Below are 23,093 nucleotides of genomic sequence, written 5' to 3' on the forward strand. Positions count from 1 at the left end.
TGGATGAGATAGTTCCCATCTTAATTAAGGACACAGATATCCCCCGAGGATGATCTAAGACCAGGAAGAGCTGGGCACAACTGAAGGCACTGCAGGCCCCTCACCTGTGCTACGTTTCCCACATACACCAGTGTTGCTGACAGTCACAATCTGCACTTGGGGCTCTGGTGGTGGCCACTGCCCTGCCCCACCCCGGGCTATTCCTCCAGCCTCACATGGGCATTCGAGATCATAACAGACGTAACTGCTCATCGCTGTACTTTTTAAAAGTCCTTGGCTGGGCGTGGTGGCTCACCCTTGTAATCCCAGCACTTTGGGAGGTCGAGGCGGGCATATCACCTGAGGTCGGGAGTTCGAGATGAGCCTGACCAATATGGAGAAACCCTGTCTCTACTAAAAATACAAAACTAGCTGGGTGCGGTGGCACATGCCTGTAATCCCAGCTACTCAGGAGGCTGAGGCAGGATAATCGCTTGAACCAGAGGTTGCACCACTGCACTCGCTCCTGGGCAACAAGAGTGAAAATCCATCTCAAAAATAAAAAGTCCTCTGAAGCGCTGAGCCCAGTCCTAGGTGGACAGAAACGCCCATTTACTGACCGAAGGAAGACTTCCTCCATGGTGGTGACGGAGGCCCCGAAGCTGGCAATGCCTAGCTCTTTCTGCTTCTTCTCCAGTTTAGCAAAGAGACCTTCAAACCTGAAAAACAGACCCAGCATGATGAGTTGCTTCTCAGTGACTTTCTAGATAATTTGTTCCTAAAGCATTACCCCATTTGGCTGAGTGTGGTGGCTCACGCCTGTAACCCCAGCACTTTGGGAGGCTCAAGCAGGCAAACCAACTGAGGTCAGGAGTTTGATATCAGTCTTATCAACATGGTGAAACCTGTCTCTAATAAAAAAGAAAAAATTAGCCAGGTGTGGTGGCAGGTGCCTGTAGTCACAGCTACTCGGATAGCAGAGGCAGGAGAATCACTTGAACCCAGGAGGTGGTGGCTGCAGTGAGCTGAAATCGCACCACTCCACTCTAGCCTGAGTTGCAGAGTGAAACTCCATCTCAAAAAAAAAAAAAAAAAAGAAAAAAAGATGCCAGGTGCAGTGCAGTGGCTCACACCTATAATCCTAGCACTTTGGGAGGCTGAAGTGGACGGATTGTCTGAGCTCAGGAGTTCAAGACCCGCCTGGGCAACACAGTGAAACCCTGTCTCTACTAGAATACAAAAAAAAAAAAAAAAAAAAAAAAATAGCAGGGTGTGGTGGCATGTGCCTGTAATCCCAGTTACTTGGGAGGCTGAGGCAGGATAATTGCTTGAACCTGGGAGATGGAAGTTTCAGTGAGCTGAGATTGCACCACTGTGCTCCAGTCTAGGCAACAGTGAGACTCTGTCTCCAAAAAAAAAAAAAAAAAAAAAAAAAGTCACTCCCCCACCCCACTGTAGAATGGGTGGGGAGGGACCACAGGAGGTTAACTCTTTGAAATGCAGGGCCGGCGCGGTGGCTCAAGCCTGTAATCCCAGCACTTTGGGAGGCTGAAGCAGGTGGATCACAAGGTCAAGAGATCGAGACCATCTTGGTCAACAAGGTGAAACCCTGTCTCTACTAAAAATACAAAAAATTAGCTAGGCATGGTGGCTCGTGCCTGTAATCCCAGCTACTCAGGAGGCTGAGACAGGAGAATTGGAGGCAGAGGTTGCGGTGAGCCGAGATCGTGTCATTGCACTCCAGCCTGGGTAACAAGAGCGAAACTCCGTCTCAAAAAAAAAAAAAAAAAAAAAAAGAAATGCTTTTTTTTTTTTTTTTTTTGAGATAGGATCTTGCTCTGTCACTCAGGTTGGAGTGCGGTGGTACAATCTTGGCTCACTGAAACCTTGACCTCCTGGGCTCAAGCAATCCTCTCACCTCAGCCTCCTGAGTAGCTGGGGCTACAGGTGTGCACAACCATACCTGGCTAATTTTTAATTTTTTTGTAGAGACGGAGTCTCAGTATGTTACTCAAGCTGGTCTCCTTCTGCCTTGGCTTCTGAAAGTGCTGGGGTTACAGGCATGAGCCACCATGCCTGGCTAAAAGTTAGGTTCATATGGTTTGATTCTCTAGTTTTCTTTTCTTTCCTTTCTTTTTTTTTGAGAAGGAGCCTCACTATGTCCCCCATGCTGGAGTGCAGAGGTGCAGGGGTGTGATCTTGGCCCACTGCAACCTCTGCTCCTGGGTTCAAGTGATTCTCCTGCCTCAGCATTTGGAGTGGCTGGGACTACAGGCACCCACCGCCATACTCGGCTAATTTTTGTATTTTAAGTAAAGATGGGGTTTCACCACGTTGGTTAGGCTAGTTTCGAATTCCTGACCTCAGGTGATTCACCCACCTCAGCCTCCCAAAGTGCTGGGATGACAGGCATAAGCCCCAGCCCCCAGCCAGACTTAGGTTTTTAAGAGCAGTTTTAGGTTCACAGCAAAATTGAGAGGAAGAAGGCCAGGTGCAGTGGTTCACACCTGTAATCCCAGCACTTTGGGAGGCTGAGGCGGGCAGATCACCTTAGGTCAGGAGTTCAAGACCATCCTGGCTAACATAGTGAAACCCTGTTTCTACTAAAAATACAAAAATTAGCCAGGCATGGTGGCAGGTGCTTATAATTCCAGCTACACAGGAGGCTGGGGCAGAAGAATCACTTGAACCTGGGAGACAGAGTTTGCAGTGAGCCAAGATGGTGCCATTGCATTCCAGCTTGGTCAACAAGAATGAAACTCCGTCTCAAAAAAAAAAAAAAAAAAAAAAAAATTGAGAGAAAGGGACAGAAATTTCCCACATATCCCACTGTGCCCTGTTTCTGCCTCACGTAAGGTCTTGTGAACACTCTGGCCTGTCAGGCTGCTCGGATAGCAAACACACACATGAAACCACGAAACAAAAGATATTGGTGACTAATCATTTAGTTGAGGGTTAGGAAAACTTCCTTTCTTTCTTTCTTTCTTTGAGACAGAGTCTCTCTCTGTCGCCCAGGCTGGAGTACAGTTGCATCATCTCGGCTCATTGCAGCCTCCGCCTCCCAGGTTCAAGAGAGTCTCCTGCCTCCAGGCATGCACCACCACGCCCGGCTAATTTTTGTATTTTTAGTAGAGATGGAGTTTCACCATGTTAGTCAGGCTGCTCTCGAACTCCTGACCTCATGATCTGTCTGCCTCTGCCTCTGCCTCCCAAAGTGCTGGGATTACAGGCATGAGCTAATGCATGCAGCTGGGAAACACTTTCTTTTTTTTTTTTTTTTGAGACGTAGTTTTGCTCTTGTTACCCAGGCTGGAGTGCAATGGCGCGATCTCAGCTCACCACAACCTCTGCCTCCTGGGTTCAAGCAATTCTCCTGCCTCAGCCTCCCGAGTAGTTGGGACTACAGGTGTGTGCCACCATGCCCAGCTAATTTTTGTATTTTTAGTAGAGACGGGGTTTTACCTGTTGACCAGGATGGTCTCGATCTCTTGACCTTGTGATCCATCTGCCTCGGCTTCCCAAAGTGCTGGGACTATAGGCGTGAGCCACTGTGCCTGACTGGAGACACTTTCTAAGAACAGAATTAACAGAAGAAACCACAAGAGAAAGGATATTGGCACATTAAGTGCACAACCTGGGTTTGGTGCAGTGGCTCACACCTGTAATCCCAGAACTTCGGGAGGCTGCAGCAGAAGGATCACTTAACTCCAGGAGTTCAGGATCAGCCTGGGCAACAAAACAAGACCCATCTTTAAAAATAAAAATAAAAAAATTAGCCAGACATGTTGATGCACACCTGTAGTCCCAGCTACTCAGGAGGCACTTGAGCCCAGGAATTCAAGGCTGCAGTGAGTTATTATTGTGCCATTGCACTCCAGCCTGGGTGACAGAGCAAGACTTTGTCTTTAAAATATGTAAATGTGGCCAGGCACGGTGGCTCATGCCTGAGATCCCAGCACTTTGGGAGACTGAGGCAGGTGGATCACCTGAGGTCAGGAGTTTAAGACCAATCTGGCCATCATGGTGAAACTCTGTCTCTACTGTAAATACAAAAATTAGCTGGGTATGGTGGCGTGCACCTATAGTTCCAGCTACTTGGGAGGCTGAGGCAGAAGAATCACTTGAACCCGGGAGGCGGAGGTTGCAGTGAGCTGAGATTGTGCCACTGCACTCCAGACTGGGTGGCAGACTCAGGCTCTGTCTAAAAAAAAATAAATAAATAAAAATAAAATAAAATAAATGTACAATGGAAAAAAAAATCTGATAAAGACAAACAATGAACTGGAGAAAACTGCAACGAACTGATATTACCCAGATAATATCCAGACTGATACTGTCATAGAAAACTGGCTTTCCCTCCCCTTGCTGGGTTTGCCATGTACATGAGTGCTGAGCGGGTGCTCGTGTCTCAAGCTCTGACACTGAGACCAAATTCACCACCTGTGTACAAATACAGACTCTCAGTTTCAGGAGTAGTTCTGATCACAGCTGCAGCAGTTGCTGAACCTGGTGTCAAAAGGGGGAGTGTGAGCCCCATATAAGCACTGAGTGCCCCTTTGATAAGTCGGATATGGGATTCTCCTTTCCAGGTCCTACTTACGTTTCTCCTGGCTAGCAGGCCTGGCACCTAGGACCCAGCCAAGCAGATTCACCTGGGCTGTCTGTCCTCAGGCTGAGCATCTAAGAGTGCCCACTGGCCAGGCCAGAGAGGGGCAGGGCAGGTGCCTCTGAGCACAGAGCCCTCATGACCCATGGGGATCCCATCTTGGACCTATACCTGTGTGTGCCCTCCCTGGGAGCTGTACCTGTACATGCCCTCCTTGGGGAGGTGAACCTATGCATGCCCTCCACGGGAGGCATACCTGTGTGCTTTCTCCCTGGGACTCGTACCTGTGTGCACTCTCTCTGGGAGGTGCGCCTGTGTGTACCTGTGTGTGTTCTCCTGGGAGGCGTACCTCTGTGCACCGTCTCTGGGAGGTGCACCTGCATGTACTTGTGCGTGCCTCCCTGGGAGGCGTACCTGTGAGTGCTCTCTCTGGGAAGGATGAAGGACAGCTCAGCCCCGGCGCTGCTCTCCAGCGTGGCATTAGGGACATGGTGATGGACCAGCTGGGAGATACCTTCGGGGTTGCAGTGTGGCTCCTTCACCAGCGTCATGTGGTAGCCAGCACCTGGAATACAGGGCCACGTGTGAGCCCTCTGGCTGATCCCCCAGGTCTCTTCATGTTCACACGGGGGTCTCTGGGGCTCACACCAGGCAGGCTGGTGGGAAGGAGGCCAGAGAACCAGAGGTGGGCAGCTGAAGCAGAATGAATGCGTTTCGGAGCTCCCAGAGCTGTCCTGAGGGTCTCGCCTTCTGCTCCCTCTGGGAAGAGCTGCTGGGGATCTGGGGTGCTGAGCACTGTCAGGGGCACCTGCTGGAAGGTGGAGTCTCCACCTAACTGTATAAGCATCAGGAAAGGGTATCAGCAGCAGCGACAGCCCACGCATGAGGGATTCTGTCTTGTGAGGTTAACACTGACGGTTATGGTACGACTCTAGGAAGAGATCGTCAGCAGGAGCAGAAGCCAGAGCTACTGGCTATGAGACCACACTGCACAGCACTGTCAGAGACAGCATTTCACCTCTTCCCCAGGGTCACTGTGCAGAAGATGGGATTCCATGTCTTCTTTTTTTTTTTTTAGATGGGGTCTTGCTCTGCCACCCAGTCTGGAGGGCAGTGGTGCAATCTTGGCTCACTGTAACTTCTGCCTTCTTGGTTGAAGTGATTTTTCTGCCTCAGCCTCCTGAGTAGCTGGGATTGCAGGCGTGCACCACAACGCCAGGCTAATTTTTTGTATTTTTAGTAGAGACAGGGTTTTACCATGTTGGCCAGGTTGGTCTCAAACTCCTGACTGGTCTTGAACTCCTAACAGGCTGGTCTTGAACTCCTAACCTCAAGTGATCCGTCTGCCTCAGCTTCCCAAAGTGCTGGGATTACAGGTGTGAGCCACTGCACCTGACCCAATGTCCTCTTTAGAGACAAGGATGCTGGGCCCAGGAAGAGCAATGGCTCTGCCAACTGGGCAGCTGGGCAGGAACTGGCTGGTCAAACTGTCAAATGTTGTGGCAGACAGTTCCTTGCCCCCTAAGGCCTGTTCTCCTCCCTTCTGGTAACAAAACCCCAGTGTCTGTCTTGGCTGAGCATGTGGCCACTCAGGACATAGGCCATCCCCTCCAGCCTGCTGCCGACCACAACGGGTCACCACTGTTACCAGGGCTGCCTGCGTGCTGGCCCCAGGGAAGCCAGCAGAGGAGGGGCATGTACTTGGAGGGTGTTCTAAGGGGAGGAGGGCTCCTGTGTCTTTGCTCCAGCCCCTGTTGGAATGTGGGGGAGGCTGGCATACCCAATTACGCTGGACCAGGAGATGACCTTGAGAGGGAAGCCACAGTCACACAGTCAGAGGGCTGGGTCCAGATCCCGCTAGACCCCGCCGGCCCTGGCCACACCGTGAGCTGCTCTCACATAGGAGCTGCTATGTTGGTGTATGTGTTGGCCTCTCCAAGGGCACTGCTGCTCCTGGTGGCCCTGGGCTTGGCCTCTGTTCTTTTGGTCACGGTTTAACCGCATCCTAACCAAACAGACTTTCAGCTCCATTCCCTGCCTCTTCCCTCTCACAAGCCCCCCTGCCCAGCTGGGCTCTCCACCCAGAGGCAACAGACAGGAGGTCTAGAGAAGGCCACCCCTGCCTGATCTCAGGGCCGTTCATGAAGGCAACAGTCATCCCCTCGGCACAGCAGCCAGGACACTGACCCTGTGGCGGCCTGGCCCCGCTCACCGTATTTCTGCTTGAGGAACAGCGGGGACCCGCAGCACTGCAGCTCCCCCTTGGCCATGATGGCGATGCGATCTCCCAGCAGGTCAGCCTCATCCATGAAGTGGGTGGTCAGCACGATGGTGCGGTCACGTTTCTGCTGCTGAAGAAGGTCCCAGATGGCCCTCCTGGAGATGGCGTCCATGCCCGAAGTGGGCTCGTCCAGCATCAGCACCTGCAAGGGAAAGGCACAGCTTCGTGAGGCTGGTAGAGTCATCTCCCAGGGCGAGCCATGCCCCAGGGAGCACCACACCCAGGCCAAGGCTGGCCTTGCGGGAGGCCCCGTCAAGGAGTTCGAGGAGCCAGCTCAAGTCCTCCAAAGATGGTGATGGCCTTGTCTGGGGCGTCAAGGGCCAAGATGCCTGGGCTATGGTGGAAGGGCCAGCCTAGGCCAAGCAGGAGGGGAGCCCACTGCCTCCAGTCCCGCTGCCACACCTTGGAGCCTGCGATGAGCGCGATGCCGATGGAGAGCTTGCGCCTCATGCCCCCGCTCAGGAAGCGGCTCGGTGAATTCCACTTGTCCTCCAGGCCGAGGGTGTGCAGCATCTGCTTGACTTCTTCAGGGCATTTCTGGCGCGACAGGCCCTTCAGCTGCAATGATATGGGACATGGGACATGGGAGATGCAGGGCTCCTGACGAGAGGCCAGCCCCGGCCAGTGAGCTCCTGGAGAGAGGAACCTCCTCTTGATATGGCTGGACTCAGAACCCTGGCTCCTGCCCTCCCTGCTCCCTTCCTCCAGTTTAAATCCTCGGAAGAGATCGGGGCACCTGGACTGCCCCGGAAACCCAAGCACAACAGCAGAAACACCCCTGCATGGCCCTGGCCCCGACTCACCTGGGCATAGAAATAAAGGTGCTCTGCAACTGTCAAGCTGTCAAACAGGATGTCATGCTGTGGGCACAGGCCCAGGCTCTTCCGGATCTGAACCATGTCTTGGGAAATTTCATACCCGCTGATATACGCCCGTCCACTGGTAGGGGGAAAGAGACCTGGGGCCCAGCGGGAGACCCCACATTCAGCATGAAGATCCTACTCCTCAGCACCAGGGGTAATGACCCCCATCCTGTCTGTCTCCCTTAATTCCCCCTGAGGACCCTGCCCATGAGAGGGCCAGGAACCCTGTTCCCACCAGGGTTGGCTTTGGCTGGGCCAGTGGGAGAAAGAGGCGGCATGGGAACAGCCCCGCCATGGGACGCACAGCTGGTCACGGAGGAGAAACTCACAGCACACAAACACACAAGTGAGTCACCACACTCAACCCCGCCCCAGGTCCCAGCCTGTGTCACTGCCAGATGCCTTAGTGCTGGAGGAAGACTGAGTGAAACACCAGCTCAGGGTGGGGGTGTGTGTTGCACAGGGGATGGCTCTCAGAGCGGGGTTTGGTGACAGAATTAGCACAGGGTGGACCTGCTCCTGTGTGGCCTCATTTGTTTTTACTGACCCTGCTCAGGCATTCACAGACAGAGGCGGTCAGGAGAGCAGGAGTCCCTGGGGGTCTCCCTGCATGTTGCACTGGGCTTACAGGGCTGAGGCACATCTCTTGCCGCTGCAGCTGGGGAAGGCCCGAAAACTCCATGGGGCAGTGAGGCAGGGGTGGTGCTAAGAACATGTTGAAGTGGGGCCTGCTGATTGCAAGGGACTTGAGGACACCCGTCCCTCACCTGTAAGCATGGAAAGGGTGGTGGTCTTCCCGGCGCCATTGTGGCCCAGTAGGACGGTGATCTGCCCCTCGTACAGGTTCAGGTTCAGGTCTCTGACGGCCGCTCGGTCCTTATTTCCCACTCTGAACACCTGCAGGAAAGGCAACGGCTGCCCTGGGATACCCACAGCCCCAAGGCCCACGGCGAAAGCCTCTCCTGCTCCCCTGCCCGTCTAGGAAGGAGCCAAGCCTAGCGTCAACATCAGTGTGCAGAGGGGAGGGATGTTTTGGGCAGATGTTTCTCCTGGCTGCTTCCCTCTGGCTTTCCCCAACCCCAACATGTCCCAGACGCCCTCAGTGTCTCTGCAACACTGAGAGGCCCAGGAGGCCGAGGCACTGCTGGACGGCCAAGTCCGGCATCTCCCCAGAAGCTGGAGACATAGTCTGTGCCCTGGGGAACTGGTCAAAGGGCAGGAGGGAACAAGGTTCAGAGGGAGCACCTGGCGGGCCGTGAGGTCTCACTGCTGTGCTGCTAAGTATTCCCTGTGGTCCTAGCAGTCCCGGCCCCCCATGGGAGGCGGCACCTTGGAGAGGTGCTTGATCTTGATCCCCGCTACCAGGTCCTCTGGCTCAGCTTCAAAGTACTCAGTTCTTAGTGCCTTCTCGGGGTCACTGTCTTCTTCCTCCTTCCCTGTGACTGTCCTTGGCTTCCCACACCAGTAGGAGGGCTGAGAGGGAAGAAGACGGCTGTCAGTTCTCAGTTTGTTTTGTTTGTGACAAGCAGAGCAACAACCAGCGGACACAAGAGATGTAAACAGCCACGTTTTTGAGGCACTGCTGTGGAGAAGGCACTGCCCAGAGATAGCCCCAGAGTGACCCTGACTTGTTTCCTCCCTGGAAAAGCTCAAAGCCTCAGTTTCCTAACCTGGCAAGTGGGCATAACAGTTACACACAGGCTTGTGAAGATGAACTTGGATCCTATACAGGGGAAGGGAGTGTGTCTGCAATGAAATTTCATACACAGAGAAGTTATCTAACGCTCCACTCCAGAGGGACTTGGGGCCAAAATGGAAAGGAAGCTGTGTCCCCATGCCACACAGCTGTTTCCATGCTCAAGCTCCATGTGAGCCTATGCCTGTAAGCAAGAAAAGCTGAAGGTGCTGCGCCTCTCTCTGCTGTGAGGAAGCCTCTTCCCGTCCTCTGTGTGGCCATCCCAGAAACAGCTCGGTGCATGGGGTAATAACACAGCCACATACCTCACACACCGCCCTCGAGGACAGCCTGGTGCCTACATGGATGCAGTCAATATGGTGGTGCGGGCAAAGCACCAGGGAAAGTGAAAGCAGCAGTCTGGCAGGATCATTGCTGGGGAAGTTGTGGGGCGGGAACTTGTTCACCTGCAGCTCCATGCCCAGTGCAGTTCTGGCACCCGGAACAGCATCTGGCACACACCGCACTCCACTGGTTCTCAGGAACACAGCTCTCATATGTAAAGTTATTTTAAAATCAGAATGCATCTTAAATCACAAAATGCCATAGAGGAACTGTGGCATTTTTATTTCTTAGTGATAGATGGAGTAACCATTACCTTTAACAATCAGTGTCATCTTAAGAGTTGATGAATTACAATTTCATAAATATTTGTGGAATCAAAGAATGAAAAAAGGCCGGGCGTGGTGGCTCACACCTATAATCCCAGCACTTTGGGAGGCCGAGGCGGGTGGATCATGAGGTCAAGAGATCGAGACCATCCTGGTCAACATGGTGAAACCCCGTCTCTACTAAAAATACAAAAATTAGCTGGGCATGGTGGCACATGCCTGTAGTCCCAGCTACTTGAGAGGCTGAGGCAGGAGAACTGCCAGAACCCAGGAGGTGGAGGTTGCGGTGAGCCGAGATTGCGCCATTGCACTCCAGCCTGGGTAACAAGAATGAAACTCCATCTCAAAACAAAACAAAACAAAACAAAAAAAAACAAAGAATGAAAAAAGAAATGGCCTTAGCCAGACGTGGTGGCTCGCGTCTGTAACTCCAGCACTTTGGGAGGCTGAGGCAGGTGGATCACCTGAGGTTAAGAGTTCTAGATCAGGCTGGCCAACGTGGGGAAACCCCATCTCTACTACAAATACAAAAATTAGCCAGTGGCACATGCCTGTAATCCCAGCTACTCAGGAGGCTGTGGCAGGAGAATTGATTGAACCTGGGAGGTGAAGGTTGCAGTAAGCTGAGATCATGCCACTGCAGTTTCAAAGTACCTGGCTATCCTATACTGTTTTTTTTTTTAGTGAGGGAAAGGTGTTGGGAAATGAGACTGTTTATTTGTTTTTCTTTTTTAAATGTGTGAGGCAAGATAATAAATAAAACCCTTACAAAGCATACTTAACTTTGTTAGGAATGAGACTGAATCTGGCTAAAGGAAGCTGATAGCCCCGAACATCCCAACAGTGCTTATATTTAGGTTCCAGGAGTTGCCAATTTTTCTTTATTCATCCTTTCTTTTGGAGTTGTCATTTAAAAATCATATCAGGAAGAGGAAATACAAGAGACTTTAAGAAAAGAGAATAAATAAAAATATTCTAGAAAATTAATAATACTAGTGGTCTGAGAAGTCAGTTGATAACGTCTTCCTGCTCTTTAACCAAAGCTTCTTATAACTTAGCATTTTATCCAAGAAACCTGTTTAGTTTCCTGTAACAACTATTGTTTCTCAGCTTTGGAACTCTTACCTCATCCAGATTGTTTGTTTTACCAGTTGGATCTTGTCCTTGACTCCTTTTCATGGTCAGCATTATTTGGTTGAAGGAACTCCAGTCCAAGTTTTGGGGACCCAACTGGTTCTCAAACTCAGCTTTGCTTTATGATCTTGAGCTAGTTACTTAACCTTTTTCAGTCTAGTTTCTTCATGGAGAAGAAAAGAAGAATCCCTTTACTATATGACAGTGTTATTGTGAGAATCAATGGGACAATGTATGTTAAAATGTTTGGTGGCCCATATTTCTGTTTAGAAATGTACAAATGTAAGTTATTATTCATGTACAATTAAGGCAAAGAAAGCCTCTCAGTTTTATCTTTCTCTAACGATATGTACCAGGTGAATGATCCCACTTTCTGTTTTCTTACATCATGTTTGCTGACTTTGAAGTAATTTGTTTCCTTCTTGGGATTATAGTCTTTATCATGGTTCTGCTATTCCTTGAAGAAAACATTTCACGCCTTCTCTGGCTCAAGGAGTATCTTTAAAAATGAAATACATTCTAATCAGCATTCTATAAAAAAACAACAACAACAACAAAGCTAGACTCTGACTCAAAAAAAAAAAAAAAAAAAAAAAAAAAAGCCTTAACTAGCCATCAGTAGGGAATTAGTTAAAGATATGGTGATGACACCATAGGATGGAATACCCTTTGTCACTATAAATGAAAGTGATTCTTAAAGAGGTATATGCCTAGAAATGTGTTTATAAATATAACAAAATTTGTCAATATATTTAGATAATAATCTAAATCTATATTTATAAATAGACAAATACATATATGTATTTAAGATATTTGAGTTGTACTGTTAGGTTAAAAAAGCCAGTTTTAAGCATTTTTTACATTACAATCCTTTTTTTTTTTTGGAGACAGGGTCTCGCTTTGTCACCAAAGTTGGAGTACGGTGGTGTGAACACTTCTCACTGCAGCCTCAACCTCCTGGGCTCAAGTGATCCTTCTGCTTCAGCCTCCCAAGTAGCTGGGACCACAGGTGTGTGCCGCCTAGCTAATACATACATATATATATATATATATATATTTTTTTTTATTATGAATTGTTTTTGAAACAGAGTCTCGCTCTGTCACCCAAGCTGGAGTGCAGTGGCTTGATCTCAGCTCACTGCAACCTCTGCCTCCCACGTTCCAGTGATTCTCCTGCCTCAGCCTCCTGAGTAGCTGAAACTACAGGCACACACAACCATACCCGGGTAATTTTTTGTATTTTTAGTAGAGACAGGGTTTCACTGTGTTAGGCAGGATGGCCTCGATTTCCTGACCTCGTGATCTGCCCACCCCAGCCTCCCAAAGTGCTGGGATTATAGGCGTGATCCACCACGCCCAGACATATTTTTTTATTTTTCACTTATTTTATAGAGATGTGGTTTCACTATGTTGCCCAGGCTGGTCTCTAACTCCTGTTCTCAAGTGTTGCTTCTACCTCAGCCTCCCAAAGTGCTGGGATTACAGGCATGAATGACTGTGTCCACGCCTATCCCACTTTTTTTTTTTTTTTGAGACAGTGTCTTGCTCTGTTGTCCAGGCTGGAGTGTAGTGGTACAATCTCAGCTCACTGCAACCTCTGCATCCCAGGTTCAAGCAAATCTCCCTGCCTCAGCCTCCTGAGTAGCTGCAATTACAGGCGCCTGCCACCACGCCTGGCTGATTTTTTTTTTTTTTTTTTTTTTTTTTGAGATGGAGTTTTACTTTTGTTGCCCAGGCTGAAGTGCAATGGTGTGACCTCAGTTCACTGCAACCTCAGCCTTCCGGGTTCAGGCGATTCTCCTGCTTCAGCCTGCAGAGTAGCTGGAATTACAGGCATGTGCTCCCCATGCCTGACTAATTTTTGTATTTTCAGTAGAGACAGGGTTTCTTCATGTTGGTCAGGCTGGTCTCAAACTCTCGATCTCAGATGATCTGCCCGCCACAGCCTCCCAAAGTGCTGGGATTACAGGCATGAGCCACCACGCCTGGCCATTTTTTTGGCATTTTTTTTTTTTTTTTTTTTTTTTTTTTTTAAGTAGAGACAGGGTTCATCATGTTGGCCAAGCTGGTCTGACCTCAGGTGATCCACCCATCTTGGCCTCCCAAAGCGCTGGGATTACAGGTGAGAGCCATTGCGCCCGGCCTCTGATCTCAAATGAAGCAATGCTACATATGGATCCATAAGCGCAGAGAAGGAAACTCGGCGAAGTACACACCAAATGTCAACGGTGTTCATCTCACCAGTGAGACTGAGCTATAGATTCCAGGAAAGTGATCGTTTTCATAAGAAACTAGATTTTGTAGGCAGAAAACCCAGTAAGCTACTTTTTACAAGAAAAGAGGCAGGAGTTGAGGAGGCAGGCGGGCAACAGAAGCTGCATGTGTGGGTCTTGCACAGAGGGGCCACAGCACCTTCTCTGCACCCCTCTGCCTCAGGCCCTGGAGCAGGCGTCCCCAAACTACTGCCTGCGGGCCACATGCGGCCCCCTGAGGCCATTTATACGGCCCCCCGCCACACTTCAGGACGGGGCACCTCTTTCATTGGTGGTCAGTGAGAGGAGCACAGTATGTGGCGGCCCTCCAACGGTCTGAGGGACAGTGAACTGGCCCCCTGTGTAAAAAGTTTGGGGACGCCTGCCCTGGAGTGAAAGGATTTGTCTCTGGCATGGCAGGTTTTCATCTCTCTCTGAATCAGTCCCAAGGGCCCTCAGGACATGCCACCCCCTGTACACAGGGCAGGGTTCTGTGTCCCAGCCCCGCACAGGTGCTGCATGCCAGAGACTCAGAGGGATCCCTGAGCAGGCACTGGAGACACCTCTGTTCTCACAGAGGCAGCAGCTCAAGAGCAGGGTGTCAGAACTCACCATGATGAAGAAGTACCAGGGCTGAGGCACACCGAACTGCCCTGGGAAGACAGCCTCCACGTACCAGGTCACCAGGCCGTAGAGCATGGAGTCCAGCAGCAGCATCCCCAGCACCTGCCCGAAGCAGAAGTCATCGTCCACGTTGACGGGACTCAGGAGGTCTTGCCACTGGATGCCCATGCCTGGAACACACACCAGGAAAGTGCCCTGAAACTGGGCAGGCTAGGGGGCCCAGGGACCCCAAAGCCCCTGATGGCACAGGTGTGCACATTTGGCCTTGCATGGTCGCTGCTTGGCCAGTATGCCTTTTTCCTTCCGGTTTTTATAACAAACCTGATAGCTTTCTTCAAGTCTGTCAGACAACTGCAGGTTACAAAATCATTAAGTCACAGACCAGCAACAGCTTATTCACTGAACAAGACAGGCTTGCATTTAATCTGTGACACATATGCACATATATACATACATACACATGCACCCACATCTCTGATTTGAGAATGGCCAATGTAGGTCAATGTGCATTAGTATGTCTTTATTTATTTATTTATTGCTTTTTTTGAGACCGAGTCTTGCTCTGTCACCAAGGCTGGAGTGGAGTGGCATGATCTTGGCTCACTGCAACCTCTGCCTCCCAGGTTCAAATGATTCTACTGCCTCAGCCTCCTGAGCAGCTGGGATTACAGGCACATACCACCATGCCTGGCTAAGTTTTGTATTTTTAGTAGAGATGGGTTTTCACCATGTTGGCCAGGCTGGTTTTGAATTCTTGACCTCAAGTGATCAACTCGCCTCAGCCTCCCAAAGTGCTGGGATTACAGGCATGAGCCACCCCACCCAGCCTAGTATAAGTTTTATTTTAAATTTTAATTTTGTAGTAACGGGGGTCTTGCTATGTTGCCCAGGATTGGCTCAAACTCCTGCCTTAAGCCTTCCTCCTGCCTCAGCCATAAGTGTTTTTTAATCACAGAAATATTTCAAACATGTGTAAAGCTCTCTTTAATGGCGCTCATGGTTTTCATCTTCTCTCTGGTTTGCCAACATTGCTGTCCTGACAGTGCCAGGGATCTGTGTGTTTGAACACCCTCTGTTTGGCCAAGGACCCCGATGGAAATACTGCTCCCAGCCTTGGTGAGTCTGCACTTTCAAACAAACAGATTTGTCTGTTTTAAGAAAATTCACTCTAGCTGGGTGTGGTAGTTCACATCTCTAATCCCAGCACTTTGGGAGGCTGAGGCAGGAGCACGGCTTGAGGCCAGGAGTTTGAGACCAGCCTGAGCAACATAGGCAAATTGGCTGGGTGTAGTGGCATGTGCCTGTGGTCCCAGCTACTCAGGAGGCTCAGGTGGAAGGATCACTTGAGCCTGAGAGGTCAGGGTTACAGTGAGCTATTATCTTGCCACTGTACTCCAGCCTGGGCAATGGAGTGAGACCCCTTCTCTAAAAAAAATTTTAAAAAGAAAGCAAAAGAACAAAGTCTACATTTTATCTACACATGACTAAACATGGAAACACGTACACGTAGAAGCTAAAGTGTTGGGAGAGACTGCCAAGTGAAGAAAACCATTTTAAAGAAAGATGAAGCAACACTGAACACTCTCACCTCCTTCCACAGACCCAGACCTTCGCAGGCTGCAGCTAGGAACTGCATGGTGCCATGGCTTGACTGGGTCCCCCAAATTCATATGTTGGAGACTTGATCCCCAATGCAGCAGTGTTGGGAGGGGGCCTAGCCAGAGGCTCTTAGGCTAAGTTTGGTGTCCACTGTGGGCCTTGCAGATGAGAGTCCACAGGCCAAGGCAGACCAAGGAAGTGTTTTACTTAATTTAATTTCATAAAAATTAAGGAAAGAAGTGAGTCATGATGGTGCCATTGCACTTCAGGCTGGGTGAACACAGTGAGATCCTGTGTCAAAAAACAAACCAGAAAAGAAAAAAGCACTATAGTTTATCACCTGTTTCTCTCTTAGGCCTCTCTGCCACCATCACCAATCAATGCACGTGGCACTGGGAAGATGCTAATTCTTATTTATTTTTTTGACGGAGTCTAGCTCTGTCACCCAGGCTGGAGTGCAGTGGCACAATCTTGGCTCACTGCAACCTCCATCTCCCAGGTTCATGTGATTCTCCTGTCTCAGCCTCCCAAGTAGCTGGGATTACAGGTGCCTGCCACCATGCCTGGCCAATCTTTGTATTTTTAGTAGAGACAGGGTTTCACTGTGTTGGTCAGGCTAGTCTCTATCTCCTGACCTCGTGATCTGCCTGCCTCAGCCTCCCAAAGTGCTGGGATTACAAGAGTGAGCCACCACGCCTGGCTGGAAGATGCTAATTCTACCCTCTATCCAGAGCAGTGATTGATCAAAAGTCCTCAAAACCCTGCTGGGCACAGTGGCTCATGGCTGTAATCCTAGCACTTCAGAAGGTAGAGAACAGATCATTTGAGGTCAGGAGTTCGAGACCAGCCTGGCAAACATGGTGAAACCCCCTCTCTACTAAAAATATAAAAAAAATAAGATGGACATGATGGTGCACACCTATGGTCCTAGCTACTCAGGAGGTAAAAGTGGGATGATCGCTTGAACCTGGGAGGCAGAGGTTGCAGTGAGCCAAAAGTGTACCACTGCACTCCAGCCTGGGCAACAGAGCAAGACTCTGTCTCAAAAAAAAAAAAAAAAAAAAAAAGTCCTCAAAACTCACAGACTTTGAGATCTCTGGTGTAATAATTTTCAATGTCTCAGGAAGCTGGAAGAGGCCAGGTGTGATGTCTCATGCCTGTAATACTGGCTATTCAGGAGGACTGCTTGAGGCCAGCAGTTTGAGACCAGGCTGAGCAACACAGTGAGATCCCATCTCTATAAAATATTTAAAAACTAAAAAAATCCAAAAAACAAACAAACAAACAAAAACTGGAAAGAGGCTCAGATCACTAAGTTAGATCCCTCCATCAGACAAAATGCGTGTGTGGTGCCAATGCCGGTGGATGCTCCAACCCTCTTGTCCTCTGAGCTTTGGACTTCTTTGGCCCACTGCCCTGTGGCCCGCATCACCTCCCGTTCTGCCATGAAGCTGAGCTTCCCTTGACCGGGGACATGGCGGGCTCCCAGCCCACACTCAGTGCTGTCTGAGGATGCTGCGGGCTTCAGCGGTTTCGACTGCTTGCCGACTGTCCCAGGTGCAGCCTTGTTGCTGGCAGCTCCTGTGGCTGGATGCTCTCAAAGGTGACCGATTTGGCAAGAACAGCCTAGGTAAGGCAAACACTCACCTTTCGCCTCAAATTTCCCAATGAGCTGGGCTCCCATTGCCATGGCGACGTTGGACAGGAGGCAGGAGCAGAGCTTCTGGCTCAGAGTCATCCAGTTGTACCGAGGGGCCACAAAGAAGTAAGGGATGTAGGTGAAGAAATAGAGGAAGCCACCAAAGGCTGCCGCCATGTTGGCTGCAGGTAGAGAAAGACCCGGGGGGCGTGACTGTCAGCGCCTTCAGAAGGGGCTTGGGCCCCTGGAGATACAGGGAACCCCTCCTCCTGGGGCTGAGCCATCCAACCTGCTCCCAGCAGCTGCCGTCCACACAAGACACAAGCCCTGGCACTGGGGGACACCAGGTGTGGCTGGCAGCCTCTTCTCCAAGTGGTGCCCATCCCAGGGACCCCCACACCAATACCTCCAGCCCCTCCTCCACCTCCCATCCAGCTGCCTTCCTGACATTGCACACCTGAGGTGGCTGATCCCCAACCCCTGATTCCCACCCTAAGCCCTACTTCTGCCTGGGCTTCCCAGTGTCTCATTCATTCATTCGTTCAATTGTCAGATACTCACTGAGCACTCTGTTCCACGCATGAGGGAGGCAGCCCGAATAAAACAACAGAGAAAACCCCTCCCTTCCCACTCCTGGAATCTAGTAGGGCGACAGAGAGCAATGTGTGCTCAACAGAGACACATGCTGGACACAGCAGGGAGGGGCAGGATGGGAGAAGAGGCTCCCACAGGCCAGGAAGTCTTTGAGGAGAAGGTTACACACGAGAAGGACCCGGAAGAGGTGAGTGAGTGTGTTACGGAGGTGTGGAGAGGTCTGCATGTTTTCTGTCCCTGCCAGCAGTGCTCTCTCTGGTTTTTTTTTTTTTTTTTTTTTTCTCCTTTTGAGATTGGGTCTCCCTCTGTCACCTAGGAGTGCAGTGGTACCATCATAGCTCACTGCAGCCTCCACCTCCCCGGCCCAAGAGCTCCTCCTACCTCCGGCTAGGGAGAGTAGCTGGGAACACAGGCACACAGTACCACACCTGGCTCATTTAAAACTTTTTTTTTTATAGAGATGGGTCTCCCTGTTTTGTCAGGGCTAGTCTGAAGCTCCTAGGCTCAAGAGATTCTCCCGCCTTGGCGTCCCAAAGTATTGGGATTACAGGTCTGAACCACTCTGCCCAGCCATCAAAATCTTTGCTCTTTTTTTTTTTTTTTTTTTTTTAGATGGAGTCTTTCTCTTGTTGCCCAGGCTGCTGGAGAGCAATAGCGTGATCTCGGTTCACCGCAACCTCTGCCTTCTGGGTTCAAGTGCTTGTCCTGTTTCAGCCTCCCGCGTAGCTGGGATTACAGGCATATACCACCACACCCAGCTAATTTTTGTGTTTTTAGTAGAGATGGGGTTTCTCCATGTTGATCAGGCTGGTCTCAAACTCTTGACTTCAGGTGATCCACCCACTTCGGCCTCCCAAAGTGCAGGGATTACAGGTGTGAGCCACCGCACCCAGCCCTAATTATTGGTCTTAAGACCTCTTTCTATCCTTAAAAATTATTAAGGACACTAAAGGGCTTTTTAAATGTGGGCATATTTATTCTACAAGAAGTTAATACTAAGAACATTTAAAACTCTGTTAAATTTAAGAATAAAAGTAATAAATCCATTACGAGTTAACATAAATATTTTTATGAAAAAAACCCCCATATTCTCCACAATTTAGTGAGAAGAGTGGCAGTGGTTTTTCCAATTTTTTTCTTTTTCTTTTTTTTCTGAGACAGGGTCTCATTTTATCACCCAGGCCATAGTGCAGTGGTGTGATTTCAGCTCACTGCAACCTCTACCTCCGGGGCTCAAGCAATCCTCCCACCTCAGCCTCCTGAGTAGGTGGGACTAAAGGTGTGTGCCACCATGCCCAGATAATTTTTTAATATTTTTAGTAGAGACAGGGTTTTGCCATGTGGCCCAGGCTGGGCGCGAACTCCTGGGCACAAGCAATCTGCCCACCTTGGCCTCCCAAAGTGCTGGGATTACAGACATCAGTCACCGTGCTAGGCCGATTTTCTTTTTCTTACACCCCACCCTCCACCCGCCACCCCAGTCAGGAACAATGTTTCACACTTTTGTAAACATCCATAATATTAAATGACTCTACTGCCTCAGCCTTCCAAGTATGTAGCAGGCGTCTGATTTAACAGATTAAATCTGTCAGACTTTAACCTAGCTTAACAGATTACAGCTGGGTCCTCACATCTGCCTGTTTACCCTTTTATGTTGTTTGGTTGATGTATATGAAGAAAATCTGACCTCACACAGCTATAGAGTTGGAAAAGTAAAGGGTATTGTAGTGATTTTTACAGATATCTGTGGATATTCTTCTTTGATACTATACCATTCAAGCGCCACTGAACAAGCAGTAATTTTGGAAAGCTTAGTTGCCATGAAGTGACCAATGAACTTTCTGCACTCTGTTGATGTTAACATTCATTGGCTTATCCTGCACTTCGGATTTTTTTATTTTTGGAGACAGAGTCTCGCTCCAACACCAAGGGTGGAATGCAATGGCACGATCTCAGCGCCCTGCAACTTCCACCTCCCAGGTTCAAGCGATTCTTCTGCCTCAGCCTCCCAAGCAGCTGGGATTATAAGTGCCCACCTCCATGTCATGCTAACGTCCCAGGTACTTGGGAGGCTGAGGCAGGAGAATTGTTTGAACCCAGGAGGCAGTGTTCGCAGTGAGCCAAGACTGTGCCACTACACTCCAGCCTGAGCAACAGAGTGATACTATGTTACACAAAAAGAAGAGGAAAGGGAGTTGTAAAAGTATAGTTAACATGAAGAAATTAAGAGGCTGGGCACAGTGGCTCACATCTGTAATCCCAGCACTCTGGGAGACCAAGGTGGGAGGATCACTTGAGGTCAGGAATTTGACACCAGCCTGGCCAACAACATGGCAAAACCCTGTCTCTACTAAAAATACAAAAAGCAGCTGGGTGTGCTGAGGGGCATCTGTAGCCCCAGCTACTCAGGAGGCTGAAGCAGGAGAATCCTTTGAACCTGGGAGGTGGAAGTTGCATCGAGCCAATTATGCCATGATACTCAGCCTGGGCAACACAGAGACTCCATCTTAAAAAAAAAAAAAAAAAAAAAGCAATTAAGAGATGTGAGGGGGCTGGGCATGGTGGCTCACACCTGTAATCCCAGCACTTAGGGAGGCCGAGGCAGGCAGATCAGGTCAGGAATTTGAGACCAGCCTGGCCAGCACGGCGAAATCCCACCTCTACTAAAAATACAAAAAATTAGCCAGGCCTGATGGCATGTACCTATAGTCCCAGCTATTTGAGAGGCTGAGGCAGGCGAATTACCTGAACCCAGTAGATGGAGGTTGCAGTGAGCTGAGATCATGCTACTGCACTCCAGCATGGGTGACAAGAACAAGACTCTGTCTCAAAACAAAACAAAACAAACAAAAAAACGCGAAAGACTGAGATACCCCTTCACACCATTTAGGGTGGCAGTTATAAAAAGCAATCAGAAAACAATGGGTGTTGGCGAGGATGCGGGGGACTATGGCATCCTGTGCTCTGCTGGTGGGAATGTTCAACGGTGCAGACATCGTGGGAAAGACAGTCTGGCAGGTTCTCAAAAGTTAAACATGGAACTGCCCTAGGATTCGGCAACTCCACGTCTGGGTGTACACCCAAAGAATTAAAAGCAAGGACCCAAGACCAGCACAGCACACGCTTGACAGCCACAATGCAGGGACACCCAAGAGTTTGACGATGGATGAACAAGCAAACAAAATGTGGCCCATTGACATTGTGGAATATCATCTAGCCTGGGAAAGGAAGGGAATTCAGGCTACAGCACGGATGAACCTTGGAGATGCTATCTATGCTCGGTGAAAGAAGCCAGGCACAGAATATAAATGCTGTACGATTCCTCTTACACCAAGTCCCTAGATTCATCAAACTCTTAGGGACAAGAAGTAGGATGTTGGTTTCCAGGAAGGTGGGTGGGGTAGTCAGTGTTTCACAGGGACTGAGTTTCAGTCAGGAAACATGAAAACCATTCTGGAGGTGGACATGGGGGTGGCACAAAACGATGTGAATGTGCTTACCACCACTGACCTGTATGCTTAAAACAGCCACAGCAGGCTGGAAGCAGTGGCTCACGCCTGTAATCCCAGCACTTTGGGAGACCAAGGTGGGTGGATCATGAGGTCAGGAGATCGAGACCAGCCTGGCCAACATGGTGAAACCCCGTCTCTACTAAAAATACAAAAACTAGCCCGGCGTGGTGGTGCGCGCCTATAATTCCAGCTACTCAGGAGACTGAGGCAACAGAATTGCTTGAATCCAGGTGGTGGAGGTTGTAGTGAGCGGAGATCGTGCCGTTGCACTCCAGCCTGGGCGAAAGAGCAAGAAATATGTCTCAAAAAAAAAAAAAAAAAAAAAAGAAAGAAAGAAAAAAAAAATCACACCTAGACGGTTGGCAGACTTCCCACCAACGAGTATCAGATGGCAATAAGATAACATTATAAAATTGCCAACGGAGAATACCTATCTATGGAGAACTTCCCTGGCAGCTAACATATTATACAGCAGTGAAGGCAAAATAAAGACACCTTTGGATGTACAAAGTCAAAAGCATAAACCACTCACTGATGCCCACTAGGAGAACTACTCAAGGATGTACTTCAACACAGACAAGAGAGACTCTAAAGAAGATGAGTACACAAAAATCATAGGCACATCAAATATGTTGGCAAAGCACAGGAATGTCACATAGAAAGTAACTGCTTATGATTTTTTTTTTTTCTTTTTGAGAAAGGGTCCCTCTCTTGTTACCCAGGCTAGAGTGCAGTGGTACAATCTCAGCTCACTTCAACCTCTGCCTCCTGGGCTCAAGCAATCCTTCCACCTCAGCCTCCGGAGTAGCTGGGACCATAGGCACGTGCCACCACACCTGGCTAATTTTTTTGTAAAGACAGGTCTTGCTATGTTGCCCAGGCTGGTCTTAAACTCCTGGGCTCAAGTGATCCTCCTGCCTTGGCCTCACAATGCGCTGGGATTACAGGTGTGAGCTACTATGTTGCCACTTCTTTTTTTTTCTTTTCCTTCCCTTTCCCCTTTCCCCTTTTTCCTTCCCTTCCTTCCTGGTGTGAGCTACCATGTCATCACTTATGTGGTTTTTTTTCCCCTCCCTCTCCCTTGCTCCCTCCCTCTCTCCCTCTTCCTCCTCTCTCTTCCTCTCTCTCTGTTTCTCTCTCTCTCTCTCTCTTTCTTGACAGACTCTTACTCTGTTGCCAGGCTGGAGTGCAGTGGCATGATTTGGCTCACTGCAACCTCCACCTCTCAGGTTCAGGCGATTCCCCTGCCTCAGACTTCTGAGTAGCTGGAACTACCGAATCTGTACTAAAAATACAAAAAAAAAAAAAAAAAAGTTAGCCAAGGGTAGCGGTGCATGCCTGTAATCCCAGCTACTCAGGAAGCTGAGGCAGGGGAATCACTTGAACCCAGGAGGCAGAGGTTGTAGTGAGCCAAGATTGCGCCATTGCACTCCAGCCTGGGCGACAGAGTGAGACTCTGTCTTAAAAAAAAAAAAAAAAAAATTGGGAATCTCTAATAAGTTACTTAGAGTGGTGGTGAGGTTGGAGTTATATCTGGGAGGAGTCTGGTAATACTGAATAAATTCAGTTTTTGGAATTTTAGAGATAAGTAATTAAGTGAAATATTAAAGGTGGTCACTAACAATAGAGAAATATATCCTCTGAACCATCAGAGGCAAAGGGCA

The 23,093-nt window shown here is 49.4% G+C and overlaps 1 protein-coding gene across 4 annotated transcripts in view; it reads right to left on the minus strand.

Moving 5' to 3' along the window:
- ABCA3 (ATP binding cassette subfamily A member 3) overlaps positions 1-23,093 on the minus strand; it is a 66,846-nt gene that overhangs the window by 19,148 nt on the left and 24,605 nt on the right. For all 4 annotated transcript variants that reach the window (XM_074381760.1, XM_039478116.2, XM_039478115.2 and 1 more), the window contains 9 exons: positions 17,332-17,505; positions 14,074-14,255; positions 9,059-9,202; positions 8,497-8,626; positions 7,670-7,824; positions 7,269-7,424; positions 6,798-7,008; positions 5,000-5,150; positions 600-698 (listed from right to left, as the gene is read on the minus strand). In XM_074381760.1, coding sequence (XP_074237861.1) covers positions 600-698; positions 5,000-5,150; positions 6,798-7,008; positions 7,269-7,424; positions 7,670-7,824; positions 8,497-8,626; positions 9,059-9,202; positions 14,074-14,255; positions 17,332-17,505 — 1,402 coding nt within the window. The remainder of the gene's footprint in view (positions 1-599; positions 699-4,999; positions 5,151-6,797; positions 7,009-7,268; positions 7,425-7,669; positions 7,825-8,496; positions 8,627-9,058; positions 9,203-14,073; positions 14,256-17,331; positions 17,506-23,093) is intronic.

Source organism: Saimiri boliviensis, chromosome 12 (genome assembly GCF_048565385.1).
Source record: "Saimiri boliviensis isolate mSaiBol1 chromosome 12, mSaiBol1.pri, whole genome shotgun sequence".
Lineage (NCBI taxonomy): Eukaryota > Metazoa > Chordata > Mammalia > Primates > Cebidae > Saimiri > Saimiri boliviensis.